Below are 19,386 nucleotides of genomic sequence, written 5' to 3'. Positions count from 1 at the left end.
CCAGAATATTACCCCCAATCCCGTGATTTTTTATCTTAAGCAATAATCTTTTGTGTGGCACCTTGTCAAATGCCTTTTGGAAGTCTAAATACACTACGTCCACTGGTTCCCCTTTATCCACCCTATATGTTACTTCCTCAAAGAACTCCAGCAAATTTGTCAAACATGACTTCCCCTTCATAAAACCATGCCGACTTTGTCCTATTAAATTATGATTATCCAAATGTTCTGTTACTGTCTCCTTAATAATGGACTCCAAAATTTTACCTACCACAGATGTTAGGCTAACCGGTCTATAGTTTCCAGCCTTCTGTCTACTGCCCTTTTTAAATAAGGGTGTTACATTAGCAGTTTTCCAGTCTGACGGGACCTTTGCCAAGTCCAGGGAGTTTTGGAAAATTATTACCAATGCATCCACAATCCCTACCGCCACTTCCCTCAAGACCCTAGGATGTAAGCCAGCAGGTCCAGGTGATTTATCCGCCTTGAGTCCCATTATTTTACCAAGTACCACTTCCTTAGTGATTTTGATCGTGTTTAGCTCCTCCCCCCCTTTAGCCCCCTGTTTGTCCAGTGTTGGGATATTCTTAGTGTCTTCTACTGTAAAGACTGATATAAAATATTCATTCAGTGTTTTTGCCATCTCCATATTTCCCACCATTAATTTCCTGGTCTCATCCAAGGGACCAACATTTACTTTAGCCACCCTTTTTCTTTTTATATAACTATAAAAACTCTTACTATCTGTTTTTATATTTTTTGCTAATTTACTTTCATAATCTACCTTCCCTTTCTTAATCAATCTTTTTGTTAGCTGAAATTCTCTAGTCCTGGCAACATCCTCGTAAATCTGCTATCTCGAGCAGTCACATCTTTCCTGCAATGGGGCGAGCAGAACTACACGCAGCACTCTAGCCGGTGGCCTAACTGGTGTTTTGTACAGTTCAAGCAGAACCTCCCTGCTCTTACATGATACAGAAAGAGAGAGGCACTGCCCCTTTAAATACCCGGGGGGCACCCATTCCCCTTTAAATGGCCAAGCAATTTTTTTTGTTGAAAAGGGGCCGCAGTCCCCTTTGACTCACCCCCCACCCTCTCACCCACCACAAATACTCACAAGAGAGAGAGAGAGAGAGGGAAGAATGCTGGTCTTTGTCCCTTTAAAAGTGGCTGCCCACCAAAATGTTCACAGCACCAGGGCTCTTTGTTCTGGATAAAAGTGAAAAAGAGAAAAGGTTCACTTATTTTTAAATCAATGCAACTGATGGCTAGCCTTGCAATAAAGGTAATGCAAAGGAATAAACACTCACAAGCTGGGGTTTTTCCACCCTCCTCCCCTTCCCTTTAACAGCTCCTGCAGACAATGAATGCAGGAAAGCGGCCTGCAGCCCACCGAGGTCCCGCCCCCTCCCTCCCTCCCGCGCCGCCATTGGTTGAAGTCTGTCAGCACGCGCGGTCCGCCCAGCGTTTTCCGCGCTCCTGATTGGCGGGCGCGTTGCGTCAATCAAACACCCCCCCTCCGATTACGCGCTGACGCATGCACGCAAAGCCCAGGGGGTCGGTTGGATCGGCGCACGCAGCCCACCGAGGTCCCGCCCCCCTCCCGCGCCGCCATTGCTTGGAGGACCGTCAGCCCGCCCGGTCCTCCGAGCGTTTTCCGCGCTCCTGATTGGTGGGCGCCTCGCGTCAATCACACCACCTCCTCCGATTACGCGCTGACGCCAGCACGCAACGCCCAGGGGTCGGTTGGATCGGCGCACGCCACCGCAAGGTAAAAAAAGACACGCTGCACAAATGAGGAAAAACAAGAATAATAATAATCGCAGTTTAGAGGGGAGGAGGTTTGGGGGAATTAATGAGTGTTTTCAATTTGTTTCGGAAATAAAAACATTTTGAAAAGCTGCCCAACGGTGCGAGGCGGGCTGCGCATGCGCTCCAGCCAGCCTTTGACTCCCCACGTGGGCCAGCGGGCCGGACACGCCCACTTGTCTTCCCCTGCACCAATCACAGCGCGGGCAGGCGCCTCTATCAATCGTCACCTGTCAATCACCCTCCCTTCCCCCTCGTGGTGTCGATTGACAGCGGTGTCAGCCAATGAGGTGCAGGAAGGGGCGGGACCAGGGCCTGGACTGACAGCAAGCCTGAACTAACTCAATTAAATACCTGCATGCAGCCAAAAAAAAACTCTTATTTACTCAGCCAAAAAACAGCAAAGCAAATGAGGTTTGCTGAGTCAGCAAAGCAAACAAAGTCTATTTTAGAAACATAGAATATAGGAGCAGGAGTAGGCCATTCGGCCCCTCGAGCCTGCTCCGCCATTCAATGCGATCATGGCTGATCATCCAAACTCAGTACCTGGTCCCTGCCTTCTCCCCATATCCCTTGATCCCTTTAGTCTTAAGAAATATATCTAACTCCTTCTTGAATATATTTAATGAATTGGCCTCCACTGCCCTCTGTGGTAGAGAATTCCACAGGTTCACCACTCTCTGGGTGAAGAAATTCCTCCTCATTTCTGTCCTAAGTGGCTTACCCCGTAACCTTAGAATGTGACTCTCTGGGTGAGCCTGCTCCACCATTCAATGAGATCATGGCTGGTCTGCAGCCTCACTCCATATACCCGCCTTTGGCCCATATCCCTTAATACCTTTGGTTAACAAAAATCAATCAGTCTCCGATTTAAAATGAACAATTGATCTCGCATCAATTGCCGTTTGCGGAAGAGAGTTCCAAACCTCTACCACCGTTTGTGTGTAGAAGTGTTTCCGAATTTCACTCCTGAAAGGTCTGGCTCTAATTTTTAGACTCTGCCCCCTAGTCCTAGAATCCCCAACCAGCGGAAATAGTTTCTCTCTATCGCCCCTCTCTGTTTCCCCTCAATATCTCGAAAACTTCCATCAGATCGCCCCTTAACCTTCTAAATTCTAGGGAATACAACCCTAGTTTGTGTAATCTCTCCTCATAACTTAACCCTTGAAGTCTTGGAAAGAGCTCTCCAATTATTCTCACTCCCCTCATATCCCTGCAAATTTTTCCCCTTAAAAGTATCGATCCAATTCTCTTTTGAAAGTTACTATTGAATCTGCTTCCACCGCCCTTTCAGGCAGCGCATTCCAGATCACAACAACTCGGTGTAAAAAAATGTTTCCTCATGTCACCTCTGGTTCTTTTACCGATTATCTTCAATCTGTGTCCTCTGGTTATCGACCCTCCTGCCACTGGAAACAGTTTCTCTTTATTTACTCTATCGAAACCCTTCATGATTTTGAACGCCTCTATTAAATCTCTCCTTAACCTTCTGCTCTAAGGATAACAATCCCAGCTTCTCCAGTCTTTCCACATAACTGAAGTCCCTCATCCCTGGAACCATCCTGGTAAATCTACTCTGCACCCTCTCCAAGGCCTTGACATCCTTCCTAAAGTGTGGTTCCCAGAATTGGACACAATACTCCAGCTGGTGCCTAACCAGTGATTTATAAGGGTTTAAGAACATAAGAAACAGGAGCAGGATTCGGCCCTTCGAGCCTGCTCTGCCATTCAATGAGATCATGGCTGATCTTCTGTCTCACATCCATTCACCGGCCCTATCGCCGTATCCCTTGATGCCCTTACTAGTCAGAAATCTATCGACTTCTGTTTTGAATATACCCAATGACTGAGCCTCCACAGCCCTCTGGGGTAGAGAATTCCAAAGATTCACCACCCCCTGTGTGAAGAAATGTCTTCTCACCTCAGTCCTGAATGGCCTACCCTTTATCCTGAGGCTGTGGCCCCTGGTTCTACACTCCCCAGCCAAGGGAAACATTCTCCCAGCATCCACCCTATCAAGCCCTGTAATAACTGTGTATGCTTCAATGAGATCCCCTCTCATTCTTCTGAATTCAAGAGAATACAGGCCTAGTTTACTCAATCTCTTCTCATACGACAGTCCCGCCATCCCAGGAATCAATCTCGTGAACTTTCGTTGCACTCCCTCTATGGCAAGTATATCCTTCCTTAGGTAAGGAGACCGAAATTATACACAGTACTCCAGGTGTGGTCTCACCAAGGCCCTATATAATTGGAGTAAGACTTCTTTACTCCTGTACTCAAATCCTCTTGTAATGAAGGCCAGCATACCATTTGCCTTTCTAATGGCTTGCTGCACCTGCACATTCACTTTCAGTGACTAATGTACAAGGACACCCAGGTCCCTTTGAGCATCTGCATTCCCCAATCTTTCACCATTTAGGAAATATTCTGCCTTTCTGTCTTTTCTACCAAAGTGGATAACTTCAAATTTATCCACATTATATTCCATCTGCCATGTTCTTGCCCACTCACTGAGCCTGTTGAGATCCCCTTGAAACCTCTTCACATCCTCTTCACAACTGGCACTGCCACCTAGCTTTGTATCATCAGCAAATTTGGAAATGTTACATTTAGTCCCCTCATCCAAATCATTGATATAGATTGTGAATAGCTGGGGCCCAAGCACCGATCCTTGCGGTACCCCACTAGTCACAGCCTGCCATCCTGAAAAAGATCCGTTTATCCCTACTCTTTGTTTTCTGTCTGTTAACCAGTTCTCAATCCATGCTAGTATATTACCCCCAATTCCATGTGCCCTAATTTTGTTCACCAACCTCTTGTGTGGGACCTTATCGAAGGCCTTCTGAAAATCCAGATACACCACATCTACCGGTTCCCCTTTGTCTATTCCACTAGTTACATCCTCAAAGAACTCCAATAGGTTTGTCAAACAGGATTTCCCTTTCATAAATCCAGGTTGACTCTGCCCAATCTTACTATTAGTTTCTAAGTGCCCAGTTATTGCATCCATTATAATAGATTCCAGCATTTTCCCAACTACTGATGTGAGGCTAACAGGTCTGTAGTTCCCCCTCTCCCTCCTTTCTTAAATAGCGGGGTTACATTTGCTATCCTCCAATCTGCAGGAACCGTTCCAGAATCTATAGAATTTTGGAAGATGACAACCAATGCGTCCACTATCCCAATGGCCACCTCTTTCAAAACCCTAGGATGTAGGTCACCCGGTCCTTGGGATTTATCGACTTTTAGTCCCATTAATTTTGCTAGTACTGTTTTATTACAAATAATAATTTCTTTAAGTTCCTCATTCTCGCCACACCCTTGGTTTTCTCGTATTTCTGGGAGGTTTTTTGTGTCTTCCTCCATGAAGACAGAAACAAAGTCTTTATTTAATTTCTCTGCCATTTCCTCATTCCACATTATAAATTCTCCCGTCTCTGACTGTAAAGGACCTACATTTACCTTCGCCAGTCTTTTCCTTTTCACATACCTATAGAAGCTTTTACAATCCGTTTTTATATTTTCGCTAGTTTGTGCTCATAATCCATTTTCCCTTTTATCAGTTTCTTGGTCCCGCTTCGCTGATTTCTAAAAAATCCCAATCCTCAGGCTGACCGCTTTTTCTGGCAACTTTTAAGCTTCCTCCTTTGACTTAATAGTAGCTTTAATTTCTTTTGTTAGCCATGGTTGGATCACTTTTCCTTTTGAGTTTTTATGCCCTAGAGGAATATATGTTTGTTGCAAATTATGCATTATTTCCTTGAATGTTAGCCATTGTATGTCCACCTCCACACCTTTCAGTGTAGTCTCCCAATTTACCATGGCCAACTTGTCCCTCATACCCTTGTAGTTTCCTCTGTTTAGATTGAAGACCTTAGTTTCAGATTGGACTACATCACTCTCAAACTTAATGTAAAATTACATAGAAACTTAGAAACATCGAAGATAGGAGCAGGAGTAGGCCATTGGGCCCCTCGAGCCTGCTCCGCCATTCAATGCAATCATGGCTGATCATCCAAGTTCAGTACCCTGTTCCTGCCTTCTCCCCATATCCCTTGATCCCTTTAGCCTTAAGAAATATATCCAACTCCTTCTTGAATATATTTAATGTATTGGCCTCTACTGCCTTCTGTGGCAGAGAATTCCACAGGTTCACCACTCTCTGGGTGAAGAAATTCCTCCTCATCTCTGTCCTAAATGGCTTACCCCGTATCCTTAGACTGTGACCCCTGGTTCTGGACTCCCCGTCCATCGGGAACATCCTTCCTGCATCCAGTCTGACCAGTCCTGTTAGAATTTTATAAGTTTCAATGAGATCCCCTCTCATTCTTCTAAACTCCAGCGAGTACAAGCCCAATCGACCCAATCTCTCCTCATACATCATTCCTGCCATCCCAGGTATCAGTCTGGTAAATCTTCGCTGCACTTCCTCCATGGCAAGAACATCCTTCCTCAGATAAGGCGACCAAAACTGCACACAATACTCAAGGTGTGGTCTCACCAAGGCCCTGTACAACTGCAGCAAGACATCCTTGTTCCTGTACTCGAATCCTCTCGCTACGAAGGCCAACATACCTTTTGCTTTCTTAACCGCTTGCTGCACCTGCATGCTTACCTTCAGCGACTGGTGCACAAGGACACCCAGGTCTCGTTGCACTTCCCCTTCTCCCAATCTATTGCCATTCAGATAATAAGCTGCCTTCCTGTTTTTGCCACCAAAGTGGATAACCTCACATTTATCCACATTATACTGTATCTGCCATGCTTCTGCCCAATCACCCAACCTGTCCAAATCATCCTGGAGTTTCTCAGCATACTCCTCACAGCACACACGCCCACCCAGCTTTGTGTCGTCTGCAAACTTGGAGATATTACATCTAGTTCCCTCATCTAGATCATTTATATATATTGTGAATAGCTGGGGTCCTAGCACCGATCCCTGCGGTACCCCACTAGTCACTGCCTGCCACTTGGAAAAAGACCCGTTTATTCCAACTCTTTGTGTCAGCCTAGATTACTTGCTCAAGTCTCCAGAGTGGGACTTAAACCCACGACCTTCTGACTCTAGAGGTGAGAGTGTCGCCCACTGAGCTGAGGCTGACACCTCTTAAACTCCAGCCGAGTTACTGGGGTTATTATCGGCATCTTCAAACCGCCCCCCGCCCCCTCAACCCCGTAATTGCCATTATTAACACAGATCAGTCCTTCATGTGATTAACAGCAGAATGGGACCAGTGCGCTCAGGTGTGAACTCACTGGTGCCTCAGCAGGTCAGATGGATAGCTGAATCCCTTTTCACACGCTGAGCAGGGGAACGGCCTCTTCCCGGTGTGGGTGAACTGGTGTTTCAGAAGATCGGATGAGTGCGTAAACCTCTTCCCGCAGTGAGAGCAGCTGAACGGCCTCTCCCCAGAGTGGATGCGTCGATGCATCTTCAGGCCCTTGGAGCATTTGAAACTCTTGTCGCAGTCGGAGCATTTAAACGGCCTCTCGTCAGTGTGAACCAGCTGGTGTTCCCGCAGAGAGGAGGGACGAGTGAATCCTTTCCCGCACTCGGAGCAGGAGAACGGCCTCTCGTCAGTGTGAACCAGTTGGCGTTCCCGCAGAGAGGAGGGACGAGTGAATCCTTTCCCGCACTCGGAGCAGGAGAACGGCCTCTCGTCAGTGTGAACCAGCTGGTGTTCCCGCAGAGAGGAGGGACGAGTGAATCCTTTCCCGCACTCGGAGCAGGAGAACGGCCTCTCATCAGTGTGAACCAGTTGGTGTTCCTGCAGAGAGGAGGGATGAGTGAATCTTTTCCCGCACTCGGAGCAGGAGAACGGCCTCTCGTCAGTGTGAACCAGCTGGTGTTCCCGCAGAGAGGAGGGACGAGTGAATCTTTTCCCGCACTCGGAGCAGGAGAACGGCCTCTCGTCAGTGTGAACCAGCTGGTGTTCCCGCAGAGAGGAGGGACGAGTGAATCCTTTCCCGCACTCGGAGCAGGAGAACGGCCTCTCCTCAGTGTGAACCAGCTGGTGTTCCCGCAGAGAGGAGGGACGAGTGAATCCTTTCCCGCACTCGGAGCAGGAGAACGGCCTCTCGTCAGTGTGAACCAGCTGGTGTTCCTGCAGAGAGGAGGGACGAGTGAAACTTTTCCCGCACACGGAGCAGGTGAACAGCCTCTTCCCGGTGTGCAGTCGCTGGTGTCTCACCAGGTTCGATGACTTACCAAACCTCTTTCCGCAGTGAGAGCAGCTGAATGGCCTCTCCCCGGTGTGAATGCGTTGATATTGTTCAGATCCTTGGCGCTTTTACAGCTCTTCTCACAGTCAGGGCACTTACAGGGTCTCTCGTCAGTATGAACTCGCTGGTGCACCCGCAGAGAGTAAGAATGGCTGAATCCCTTCTCACACACAGAGCAAGTGAACGGGCTCTCCCCAGTGTGTGCTCGCTGGTGTATCAGCAGGGTGGAGGAGAGAGTGAATCCCTTCCCACACACGGAGCAGGTGAACGGCCTCTCCCCAGTGTGTACTCGCTGGTGTGCCCGCAGGGAGCCTGAATGAGTGCATCCCTTCCCACACACGGAGCAGGTGAACGGCCATTTCAAGGAGTGACTGCGTTGATGAGTCTCCAGCCGGAGAGGCAACTGAATACCTTCCCGCATTCCCGACATTTGCAAGGACTCTCCTCACTTTGGTTACACTTGTGCCTCCCCAGGCTGCTCATTCGGTTGAATCCACGTCCACACACAAGACACGTGTGCAGTTTGTTCGCACTCTGATTGCTGCTTTCCGCTTCCATATGTCGATGATATTCAGGTCCTGATGAATCGAGTGGCTCTGTCAGATCTTCGTGTGAAGTTTGCGTTAAGCTGCCCGTCTGCAATTCTCCCCTTGCAAGAGATGGTAAAACAGCTTTATATAAGTAATTAATTAATGTAAATACAGGAGAGAAAATAAAGAAAGACTGGCATTTATATAGCGCCTTTCACAACCAACGGTTTTACAGCCAATGAAGTACTTTTTGAAGTGTAATCGCTGTTGTAATGTAGGAAACACTGCAGCCAATTTGCATGATAAATAATGGCCAGGACACCGGGGATAACTCTCCTGCCCTTCTTCGAAATAGTGGGATCTTTTATGTCCACCTGAATGTCTCATCCGAAAGACGGCCCTCTGACAGTGTGGCGCTCCCTCAGTACTGACCCTTCAACAGTGCGGTGCTCCCTCAGTACTGTCCCTCCGACAGTGCGGCGCTCCTTCGACACTGCCCCGGAGCGTCAGCCTAGATTTATGTGCTCGAGTCCCTGGATTAGGGACGTTGAACCCACAACTTTCTGACTCAGGGTGCTACCAACTGGCTGGCTCTCAAGGTCTTTCACATCCTTGCTAAGGTGCGGTGGCATTGTCACTGCCCCTTTAATCAGAAGAACACACGAGAGGGGGGAGGGAGACCCTTTAAATGTGGAGGGGGTGGTCTCCCTTTAAATGTGGAGGGGTTGGGTGTCCCTTTAAATGTGGAGGAGGTGGGTGTCCCTTTAAATGTGGAGGGGGTGGTCTCCCTTTAAATGTGGAGGGGGTGGGTGTCCCTTTAAATGTGGAGGGGGTGGGTGTCCCTTTAAATGTGGAGGGGGGTGGGTGTCCCTTTCAATGTGGAAGGGGTGGGTGTCCCTTTAAATGTGGAAGGGGTGGGTGTCCCTTTCAATGTGGAAGGGGTGGGTGTCCCTTTCAATGTGGAAGGGGTGGGTGTCCCTTTAAACGTGGAGGGGGGTGGGTGTCCCTTTAAATGTGGAGGAGTTGGGTGTCCCTTTAAACGTGGAGGGGGGTGGGTGTCCCTTTCAATGTGGAGGGGGGTGGGTGTCCCTTTCAATGTGGAGGGGGCGGGTGTCCCTTTCAATGTGGAGGGGGCGGGTGTCCCTTTCAATGTGGAGGGGGCGGGGGTCCCTTTCAATGTGGAGGGGGCGGGTGTCCCTTTCAATGTGGAAGTGGTGGGTGTCCCTTCAAATGTGGAGGAGGTGGGTGTCCCTTTAAACGTGGAGGGGGTGGGTGTCCCTTTCAATGTGGAAGGGGTGGGTGTCCCTTTCAATGTGGAAGGGGTGGGTGTCCCTTTCAATGTGGAAGGGGCTGGGTGTCCCTTTCAATGTGGAGGGGGCGGGTGTCCCTTTCAATGTGGGGGGGGCGGGTGTCCCTTTCAATGTGGGGGGGGCGGGTGTCCCTTTCAATGTGGGGGGGGCGGGGGTCCCTTTCAATGTGGAGGGGGGCGGGTGTCCCTTTCAATGTGGAGGGGGGCGGGTGTCCCTTTCAATGTGGAGGGGGCGGGGGTCCCTTTCAATGTGGAGGGGGCGGGGGTCCCTTTCAATGTGGGGGGGCGGGTGTCCCTTTCAATGTGGAGGGGGCGGGGCCGCGCATGCTCCTTCGGCCCCCTCACCACAACACGAGGCTGCCAGTGCGCCTGTGCGGGCCGCTGGGAACAGACGGAAATCCGGGCCCGGGGAAGAGGCGGAATCAGCGGCCGGGGTGAAGTAAAATGTTGGGGACTCGATTTAAATCGAGGTGAGGGGGGAGCGGAGAGCGGGATTATTAAGTAAAAGACGAGAAAAACCAAACCTGAGAGTCGAGGCAGGCGGGACCTCCGCGGACGGAGCGGATTCAACCGCGAGCTGTGGCGGTTTGAGCCGGAGAAATGTGATTGTGACTGACGGGAGCGCGGACCAATAGGAAGAGGGCTGAGCTGGGAGGACTGAACTGGGCGGCCTGGTCCTCCAACCAATGGCGGCGCGGCAAGGGGGCGGGCCCTTCCTCCCCGGCGCTGAGGCTGGGGCCCGATTGTGACGTCATCAGAGGAAGAGGCCATTCAGGTGGATGGAGGCCGGCCCGGCCTGTGACTGACGGGAGCTCTGACCAATAGGAAGCGGGCGGGCCCGGGTCCTCCAACTAATGGTGGCGCGGCAAGGGGGCGGGGCCTCTTCTCCAGCTCAGGTGCGCTGGGGCCGATTGTGACGCGCTGTCCCCAGGTGAGAGCAGCTCAGTCAGCACAGAGCCGGGGCTGGAATCTGGGAGAGGGGCCGCAGGCAGCACAGAGCTGGGGCTGGAATCTGGGAGAGGGGCCGCAGTCAGCACAGAGCTGGGGCTGGAATCTGGGAGAGGGGCCGCAGGCAGCACAGAGCTGGGGCTGGAATCTGGGAGAGGGGCCGCAGGCAGCACAGAGCTGGGGCTGGAATCTGGGAGAGGGGCCGCAGGCAGCACAGAGCTGGGGCTGGAATCTGGGAGAGGGGCCACAGGCAGCACAGAGCTGGGACTGGAATCTGGGAGAGGGGCCGCAGTCAGCACAGAGCTGGGGCTGGAATCTGGGAGAGGGGCCGCAGACTGCGGGCGTGGCAAATTTTAAAAATAATAAATTTAAAAAAGCTTATTTAAAGACAAATTTCCTGCAGTTTCAGAGACAGCCTTTGTCACTGCAATAATTTCTTAAATGTTTAAAAATTAAATCAAAAGCATCAAAGAGGAAGAGAGTAGCATAAGTAAAGAAAGACTTGCATTTATATAGCGCCATTCACGACCAGCGGACGTCTCAAAGCGCTTTACAGTCAATGAAGTACTTTTTGAAGTGGAGTCACTGTTGAAATGTGGCAGCGCACAGCAAGCTGCCACAAACAGCAATGTGATCATGACCAGATAATCTGTTTTTGTTATGTTGGTTGTGGGATTAATATTGGCCAGGACTCCGGGATAACTTCCCGACTCCTCTTCGAAATAGCGCTATGGGATCTTTTACATCCACCTGAGAGGGCAGACGGGGCCTCGGTTTAACGTCTCATCAGAAAGACGGCCCCTCCGACAGTGCAGCACTCCCTCAGCACTGCACTGGAGTGTCAGCCTAGCTTTATGTGCTCGAGTCTCTGGAGTGGGACTTGAACCCACAACCTTCTGACTCAGAGGTGAGTGAGCTACCAACTTTTTTTTAATAAATATACTTTATTGAACATTAAGAACATTTACAACATCTTGATAATGAGCTGCCAACTGAGCTCTAGCTGACAACGTTGGTCCCTTAGAGGTAGAGACAGGAGAAATTATTATGGGGAATAAGGAAATGGCAGAAACGTTAAAACAAATATTTTGTATCTGTCTTCACAGTAGAAGACACAAAAGCATACCAAAGATGGTGGGGAACCGAGGGTTTAATGAGGGTGAGGAACTTAATGTAAAGTACTAGAGAAACTAATGGGACTAAAAGCCGACAAATCCCCTGGACCCGACGGCCTACATCCTAGGGTTCTAAATGAGGTGGCTGAAGAGATCGTGGATGCATTGGTTTTGATCTTCCAAAATTCCCGAGATTCTAGAACGGTCCCAGCGGATTGGAAGGTCGCAAATGTAACACCGCTATTCAAGACAGGAGGGAGAGAAAAAACAGGGAACTACAGGCCAGTTAGCCTGACATCAGTCGTTGGGAAAATGCTGGAATCTATTGTTACGGAAGTTGTATCAGGGCACTTAGAAAATCATAACATGGTTCGGCTGAGTCAACATGGTTTTATGAAAGGGAAATGGTGTTTGACAAATTTATGAGTTATTTGAGGATGTAACTAGCAGGGTAGATAAAGGGGAACCAGTGGATGTAGTATATTTGGATTTCCAAAAGGCATTCGATAAGGTGCCACATAAAACATTATTACACAAGATTCGGGCTCATGGGGTTGGGGGTAATATAGTTGCATGGATAGAGGATTGGTTAACAGGCAGAAAAGAGAGTAGGGATAAACGGACCTTTTTCAGGTTGGCAGGCTGTAACTAGTGGGGTGCCGCAAGGATCAGTGTTGGGGCCTCAGCTATTTACAATCTATATTAATGACCTAGATGAAGGGACCGAGTGTAATGTATCCAAGTTTGCTGATGATACAAAGCTAGGTGGGACAGTAAGCTGTGAGGAGAACACAGAGTCTGCAAAGGGATATAGATAGACTCAGTGAGTGGGCAGTAAGGTGGCAGATGGAGTGTAATGTGGGGAAATGTGAGGTTATTCACTTTGGTAGGAAGAATAGAAAAACAGAATATTTTTTAAATGGTGAGAAACTTTCAAATGTTGATGTTCAGAGAGATTTGGGTGTCCTCGTGCAAGAAACACAGAAAGCTAGCGTGCAGGTACAGCAAGCAATAAGGAAGGCAAGTGGCATGTTGGCCTTTATTGCAAGGGGGTTGGAGTATAAGAGTAAGGAAGTCTTGCTCCAATTGTACAGGGCCTTGGTGAGACCACACCTGGAGTACTGGGCACAGTTTTGGTCTCCTTATCTAAGGAAGGATATACTTGCCTTGGAGGCAGTGCAACGAAGGTTCACTAGATTGATTCCTGGGATGAGAGGGCTGTCCTATGATGAGAGATTGTGTAGAATGGGCCAATACTCTCTGGAATTTAGAAGAATGAGAGGTGATCTCATTGAAACATGTAAGATTCTGAAGGGGCTTGACAGGGTAGATGCTGAGAGGTTGTTTCCCCTGGCTGGAGTGTCTAGAACTAGGGGCACAGTCTCAGGATAAGGGGCCGGCCATTTAAGACAGAGATGAGGAGGAATTTCTTCACTCAGAGGGTTGTGAATCTTTGGAATTCTCTGCCCCAGAGGGCTGTGAATGCTGAGTCTTTGAGTATATTCAAGGCTGAGATCGATAGATTGTTGGACTCTAGGGGAATCGAGGGATATGGAGATCGATGATCAGCCATGATCTTATTGAATGGTGGAGCAGGCTCGAGGGGCCGAATGGCCTACTCCTGCTCCTATTTCTTATGTACTTATGGACTTTCAAAAGGCATTTGATAAAATACCACACAAGAGACCTACTCGAAAAAGAGAAGCACGTGGTATTAAAGGGCTGATGGTAATTTGTGTATATAATTGGCTGAGGGATAGGAGACAGTGAGCAGTGCTGAGGGATGATTTTCTGACTGGAGGGAAGTATGCAGTGGGTTCCCCCAGGGGTCGGGATTAGGACCATTGCTTTTCTTGTTATATATAACTGACCTGGATTGGGTATAGGTGTACAAGGTTGAAGTTTGCAGATGATACAAAACTTGGCAACGTAGTAAATAGTGAGCATAGTAGTAGCAGACTTCAGAAGGACAGAGACAGACTGTGAAATGAGCAGACACAAGGCAGATGAAATTAAATGAGGATAAGTGTGAAGTGATGCACTTTGGGAGAAACAACAGGGAGAGGCCGTATAATCTAAATAGGACTATTTTGAGGGGGTGCAAGAGCAGAGGGACCTGGGGGTCCATATTCACAAATCTTTGAAAGTGCCACGGCAAGTTGGTGAGGTTTCAGAAAGCATATGGGGTACTTGGCTTTGTAAATAAGGCCATTGAATACAAAAACAAGGAAGTTACACTAAACCTTTACAAATCACTAGTTAGGAACATAGGACAGGAGGAGGCCATTCAGCCCTTTGAGCCTGTTCCGCCATTCAATGAGATCATGGCTGATCTGTGACCTAACTCCATACGCCCGCCTTTGGCCCATATCCCTTAATACCTTTGGGTAACAAAAACCTATCAATCTCAGATTGAAAATTAACAATTGATCTCGCATCTATTGCCGTTTGCGGAAGAGAGTTCCAAACTTCTACCACCCTTTGTGTGTAGAAGTGTTTCCTAATTTCACTCCTGAAAGGTCTGGCTCTAATTTTTAGACTCTGCCCCCAGTCCTAGAATCCCCAACCAGCGGAAATAGTTTCTCTCTATCTACCCTATCTGTTCCCCTTAATATCCTGAAAACTTCGATCAGGTCACACCTTAATCTTCTAAATTCCAGGGAATACACCCCTAATTTGTATAATCTCTCCTCGTAACTTAACACTTGGAGTCCGTGCATCATTCTGGTAAACCTACGCTGCACTCCCTCCAAGGCCAATATACCCTTCCTAAGGTGTGGTGCCCAGAACTGCTCACAGTGCTCCAGGTGTGGTCTAACCAGGGTTTTGTACAGCTGCAGGGTTTTGGCCTCAGCTGGAGTCTTGTGTACAGTTCTGGGCACCACACTTTAGGAAGGATGTCAAGGCCTTGGAGAGGATACAGAGGAGGTTGACCAGGATGGTACCAGGGATGAGGGACTTCAGTTATGTGGAGTGATTGGAGAAGCTGGGATTGTTCCCCTTAGAGCAGAGAAGGTTAAGAGGAGACCTAATAGAGGTGTTCAAAATGATGAGGGGTTTTGATCGAGCAAGTAGGGAGAAACTGTTCACTCTGGCAAGTGGGTCGGTAACCAAAGGTCACAGCTTTAAAATAGTTGCTAAAAGAACTAGAGAGGAATGAGGAGAATTGTTTTCACACAGAGGGTTGTTAAGATCTGGAACGCACCATCTGAAAGGATGCTGGAATCAGGTTCCACAGGAACTTTCAAACAGTAATTGGACATGTCCTTGAAGAGGACTAGTTTGCAGAGTTCTGGGGATAAAGCTGGGGTGTGGGACTAAATTGGACAGCTCTTTCAAAGAGCCGGCACAGACACGATGGGCCGAATCACCTCCTTCTGTGCTGTTAGATTCTATGATCAGTGTGAACACGCTGGTGTCCCTTAAGGCTCTTCGAGATTTTAAAGCTCTTCCCACAGTCAGAACATTTAAAGGGTCTCTCATCAGTGTGAACTCGCTGGTATATTAGCAGGTGGGATGACAGAGTGAATCCCTTCCCACACATGGAGCAGGTGAACGGCCTCTCCCCAGCGTGTAGGAGCCGGTGTCTCTTCAGCTCCCCAGAGCTTTTAAAGCTCTTCCCACAGTGAGAACATTTAAATGGCCTTTCATCAGTGTGAACAAGCTGGTGTGTCAGCAGGGTGGAGGACTGCAAGAATCCCTTCCCACACACACAGCAGGTGAATGGCCTCTCCACAGTGTGGAGGCACTGGTGTCGCTTCAGATGCCCGGGGCTGTTAAACCTCTTCCCACAGTCGGGACATTGAAATGGTCTCTCTCCAGTGTGAACTCGCTGGTGTGTTTGCAGGTGGGATGAACAAACAAATCCCTTTCCACACACGGAGCAGGTGAATGGACTGTCCCTGGTGTGACTGCGCCGTTGAACTTCCAATGCAGATGGGGAACTGACTCCCTTCCCACTGTCCCCACCTTTACCCGGTTTCTCCCCGGTGTGACGTTGCACGTGTCCCACCAGGTCAGGCGATCGGCTGAATCTGTGTCTACACACTGAACACGTGTGCGGTTTGTCATCGCTGCTTTCTCCTTCCATGTGCAAAGGCCGATGATATTCAGGTCCTGATGAATCGAGCGACTCTGTCAGAGCTTGACGTGATGTTTGGTCTGAGCTTCCCGCCTGTAACTGCTCCACTTCTATAACCCTGTAAATTAAGTTCAGAAAAGGATCAGAGGCAAACTGTTGTTTAATTTTCCTCTTTCCGAAACTAGGGGCAGTGAAGCTGATTTTCAGGCCCCAGCTGCTGCACAGGTTGGTTGAAAGGGTCAGCAGTAATGGCGGCTGTAATACCCACAAGCCCTGGCGCTCCAGAAAGCGCTCTGTTGACTGAGTCCCGCGCCTGTGCTCATGGCCCCCACGCTCTCCCTCCTGCTCTACAATCGCCCATCCCGATCGGTCCGCAACGCGCATGCTCAGCGCACAAAACCCCGCGGTTGGAACATCGGGCGCGCATGCGGAGCCGCAACATCTGGTACATGTGAGTGGCTCAGGTGGGAGCGAGTCAGTGTTTCGCCTCAGCCGCCAGGGAGGTGTGCATGCGCAGGTCGACCCAACATTCTTCCTGTCAGCAATCACTCCCTCGTTTCTTTAACAAAAACAGAAAATGCTGGAAATACTCAGCAGGTCAGGCAGCATCTGTGGAGACAGAAACAGAGTTAACGTTTCAGGTCGATGACCTTTCGTCAGAACTGCTGGTTCTCTAGTGTCAGCCAGTGGCTCAGTGGGTAGCACTCTCGCCTCTGAGTCAGAAAGTTGTGGGTTCAAGTCCCCCTCCAGAGACTTGAGCACAAAAATCCAGGCTAACACTCCAGTGCAGTGCTGAGGGAGTGCGGCACTGTCGGAGGTGCTGTTTTTTGGAGGAGACGTTAAACCGAGGCTCCGTCTGCTCTGTCAGGTGGACGTCAACGATCCTATAGCACTATTTGAATAAGAGTAGGGGAGTTATCCCTGGTGTCCTAGCCAATGTGTTTATCCCTCAATCAACATCACAAAAAACATAGATTATCTGGTCATTATCAGATTGCTGTTTGTGGGAGCTTGCTGTGCACTAATTGGCTGCTGCGTTTCCTACATTACAACAGTGACTACACTTCATTGGCTGTAAAGCGCTTTGGAACGTCCGGTGGTGGTGAAAGGCGGTATAGAAATGCAAGTCTTTCTTTCTTCACTGGTCTCGCCAGCGCCCTCTTCTGGGTGATGGTTGATTGACAGACGATATTCCGCGCATGCGCACAGGGAGTGGCGGTTTGGGCCGAGTCCGGCACAGCGACCCCTCCCGGTCACCAAGGGTAATAACCGCGCATGCCCAGAGGACACCAACCCCCCTCCCCGATTCAGAGCTGCGCCTGCGCACTCGGATCCTGCCGGATGGAGTTGGCGTGGGCCATTCCGGGGAAAGGCCTTGGTGTCGGTTCCAGAGTCGCGATCGGTGATGCAAAGTCAGTTTTCTCCGCTCCGATTGGGTGGAGAATTGCACGGGATGAGGGGGAGGGGTGGATCGGGAGAGAATAAAGAGAAATAGAAAAACCTGAGAGTCCGTGAGGCCCCGGACCAAGCGCAGTCAGTTGGACAGAACACGTGATCTCCTCGGGGACACGTGACCCGGGCCCGCGGCCTGATTGACGGGAGCTTCCGACCAATAGGGAGCGAGCGGGGCGGGGCTGGAGGAGCGAGCCGGCGGCGGGTCCTCCAACCAATCGGGGAGCCCGAGGGGCGGGACTAGCGCCGGCTGATTGTCTGATCCGCAGGGCAGCGAGTTTCTCCAGTCCCTTGTTCAGGGCCCGGGGCCAGGGGAGGCTGTGGGCCTTTATTCCCCTCATTGGACACAAGGCTCTTTGGCTCACAACACACTGGCTCAGGTTTTAATAGAGACTTTTTAAATTCATCAATAAAAGCAGATAAACCCCGTGCTTCTGTAGAACAAACTTTCTAATATTTTATAGAATCATAGAATGGTTACAGCACAGAAGGAGGCCATTCGGCCCGTCGAGCCCATGCAGGCTCTCTGCAAGACCACTTAAGTGAGTCCCACTCCGCGCCCTTTCCCCGTAACCCTGCAAATTTCTTCCCTTCAGGTACTCGAGGAGCCGAATGGCCAACTCCTGCTCCTATCACAGAAACCCCACAGTGCAGATAGAGGCCATTTCGGCCCATCGAGCCTGCACCGACACATATCCCACCCGATCCCCGTAACCCCACGTATTTAACCCCCCTAACACTAAGGGTCAATTTATCATAGCCAATCAACCTAACCCGCACTATCTTCTATGTATCTATTATCCGAGGCACAGGTAGGCCCCACAGCGGCGGTGGCGGCGGACCTGTGAGGAGCGGCGGCGGTGATATAAAGCGAGGTGGTGGAGTAGGTAGGCCCCACAGCAGCGATGGCGGTGATATAAAGAGCGAGGCAGCGGAGTTCATAGGGTGTCTGTAATTCTTGTGACACTTACTGTGTCCCTGATAACCATGTGGCCGGGAAGTGTATCCAGCTGCAGCTACTGACAGACCGCATTGCGGCACTGGAGCTGCGAGTGGATACATACTGGAGCATTCGCAATGCTGAGGATATCGTGGATAGCACGTTTAGGGAGTTGGTCACACTGCAGGTAAAGGCTGCACAGACAGGAAGAGAATGGGTGACCACCAGGCAGAGTAGTAGGCGCAAGCAGGTAGTGCAGGGGTCCCCTGTGACCATCCCCCTCTCAAACAGATATACCGCTTTGGATATTGTTGGGGAGGATGGCTTATCAGGGGAAGGCAACAGCAGCCAACTTCCTGGCACCGTGGGTGGTTCTGCTGCACAGGACGGGAGGAAAAAGAGTGGGAGAGCTATAGTAATAAGGGATTCTATTGTAAGGGGAACAGATAGGCGTTTCTGCGGCCGCAAACGTAACTCCAGGATGGTATGTTGCCTTCCTGGTGCAAGGGTCAAGGATGTCTCAGAGCGGCTGCAGAACATTTTGGAAGGGGAGGGTGAACAGCCAATTGTCGTGGTGCATATAGGTACCAACGATATAGGTATAAAAAAAAACAGGATAAGGTCCTAAAAGCTGAATATAGGGGGTTAGGAGGTAAATTTAAAAAATAGGACCTCCAAGATAGTAATCTCAGGATTGCTACCAGTGCCACGTGCTAGTCAGAGTAGAAATAGAAGGATATTTCAGATGACTACGTGGCTAGAGGAATGGTGCAAGGGGGAAGGATTCAAATTCCTGGGACATTGGAACTGGTTCTGGGGGAGGTGGGGCTAGTACAAACCAGACGGTTTGCACCTGGGCAGGACCGGGACCAATGTCCTTGGGGGAGTGTTTGCAAGTGCTCTGGGGGAGGGTTTAAACTAAAATAGCAGGGTGTTGGGAACCTGAGCAGGGAGACAGAGGAAAGGGAAACAAGGAT

At 49.7% G+C, this 19,386-nt stretch overlaps 1 protein-coding gene across 1 annotated transcript in view; it reads right to left on the bottom strand.

The window, feature by feature from the left end:
• Positions 1–7,064: 7,064 nt before the first annotated feature.
• Positions 7,065–19,386, bottom strand: part of LOC147091911 (uncharacterized) — a 46,371-nt gene continuing 34,049 nt past the window's right edge. The window contains 3 exon segments of the mRNA XM_085976637.1: positions 7,065–8,083; positions 8,086–8,152; positions 15,358–15,687. Of these exon segments, the coding sequence (XP_085832763.1) occupies positions 7,065–8,083; positions 8,086–8,152; positions 15,358–15,687 (1,416 nt within the window).

Source organism: Somniosus microcephalus, unplaced genomic scaffold (genome assembly GCF_052327205.1).
Source record: "Somniosus microcephalus isolate GS21.2 unplaced genomic scaffold, FLI_Smic_1.0 unresolved_chr3, whole genome shotgun sequence".
In the NCBI taxonomy this organism is placed as follows: domain Eukaryota; kingdom Metazoa; phylum Chordata; class Chondrichthyes; order Squaliformes; family Somniosidae; genus Somniosus; species Somniosus microcephalus.
Note: the sequence above shows the minus strand (reverse complement) of the source record. Positions and strands in the feature narration are given on the sequence as shown.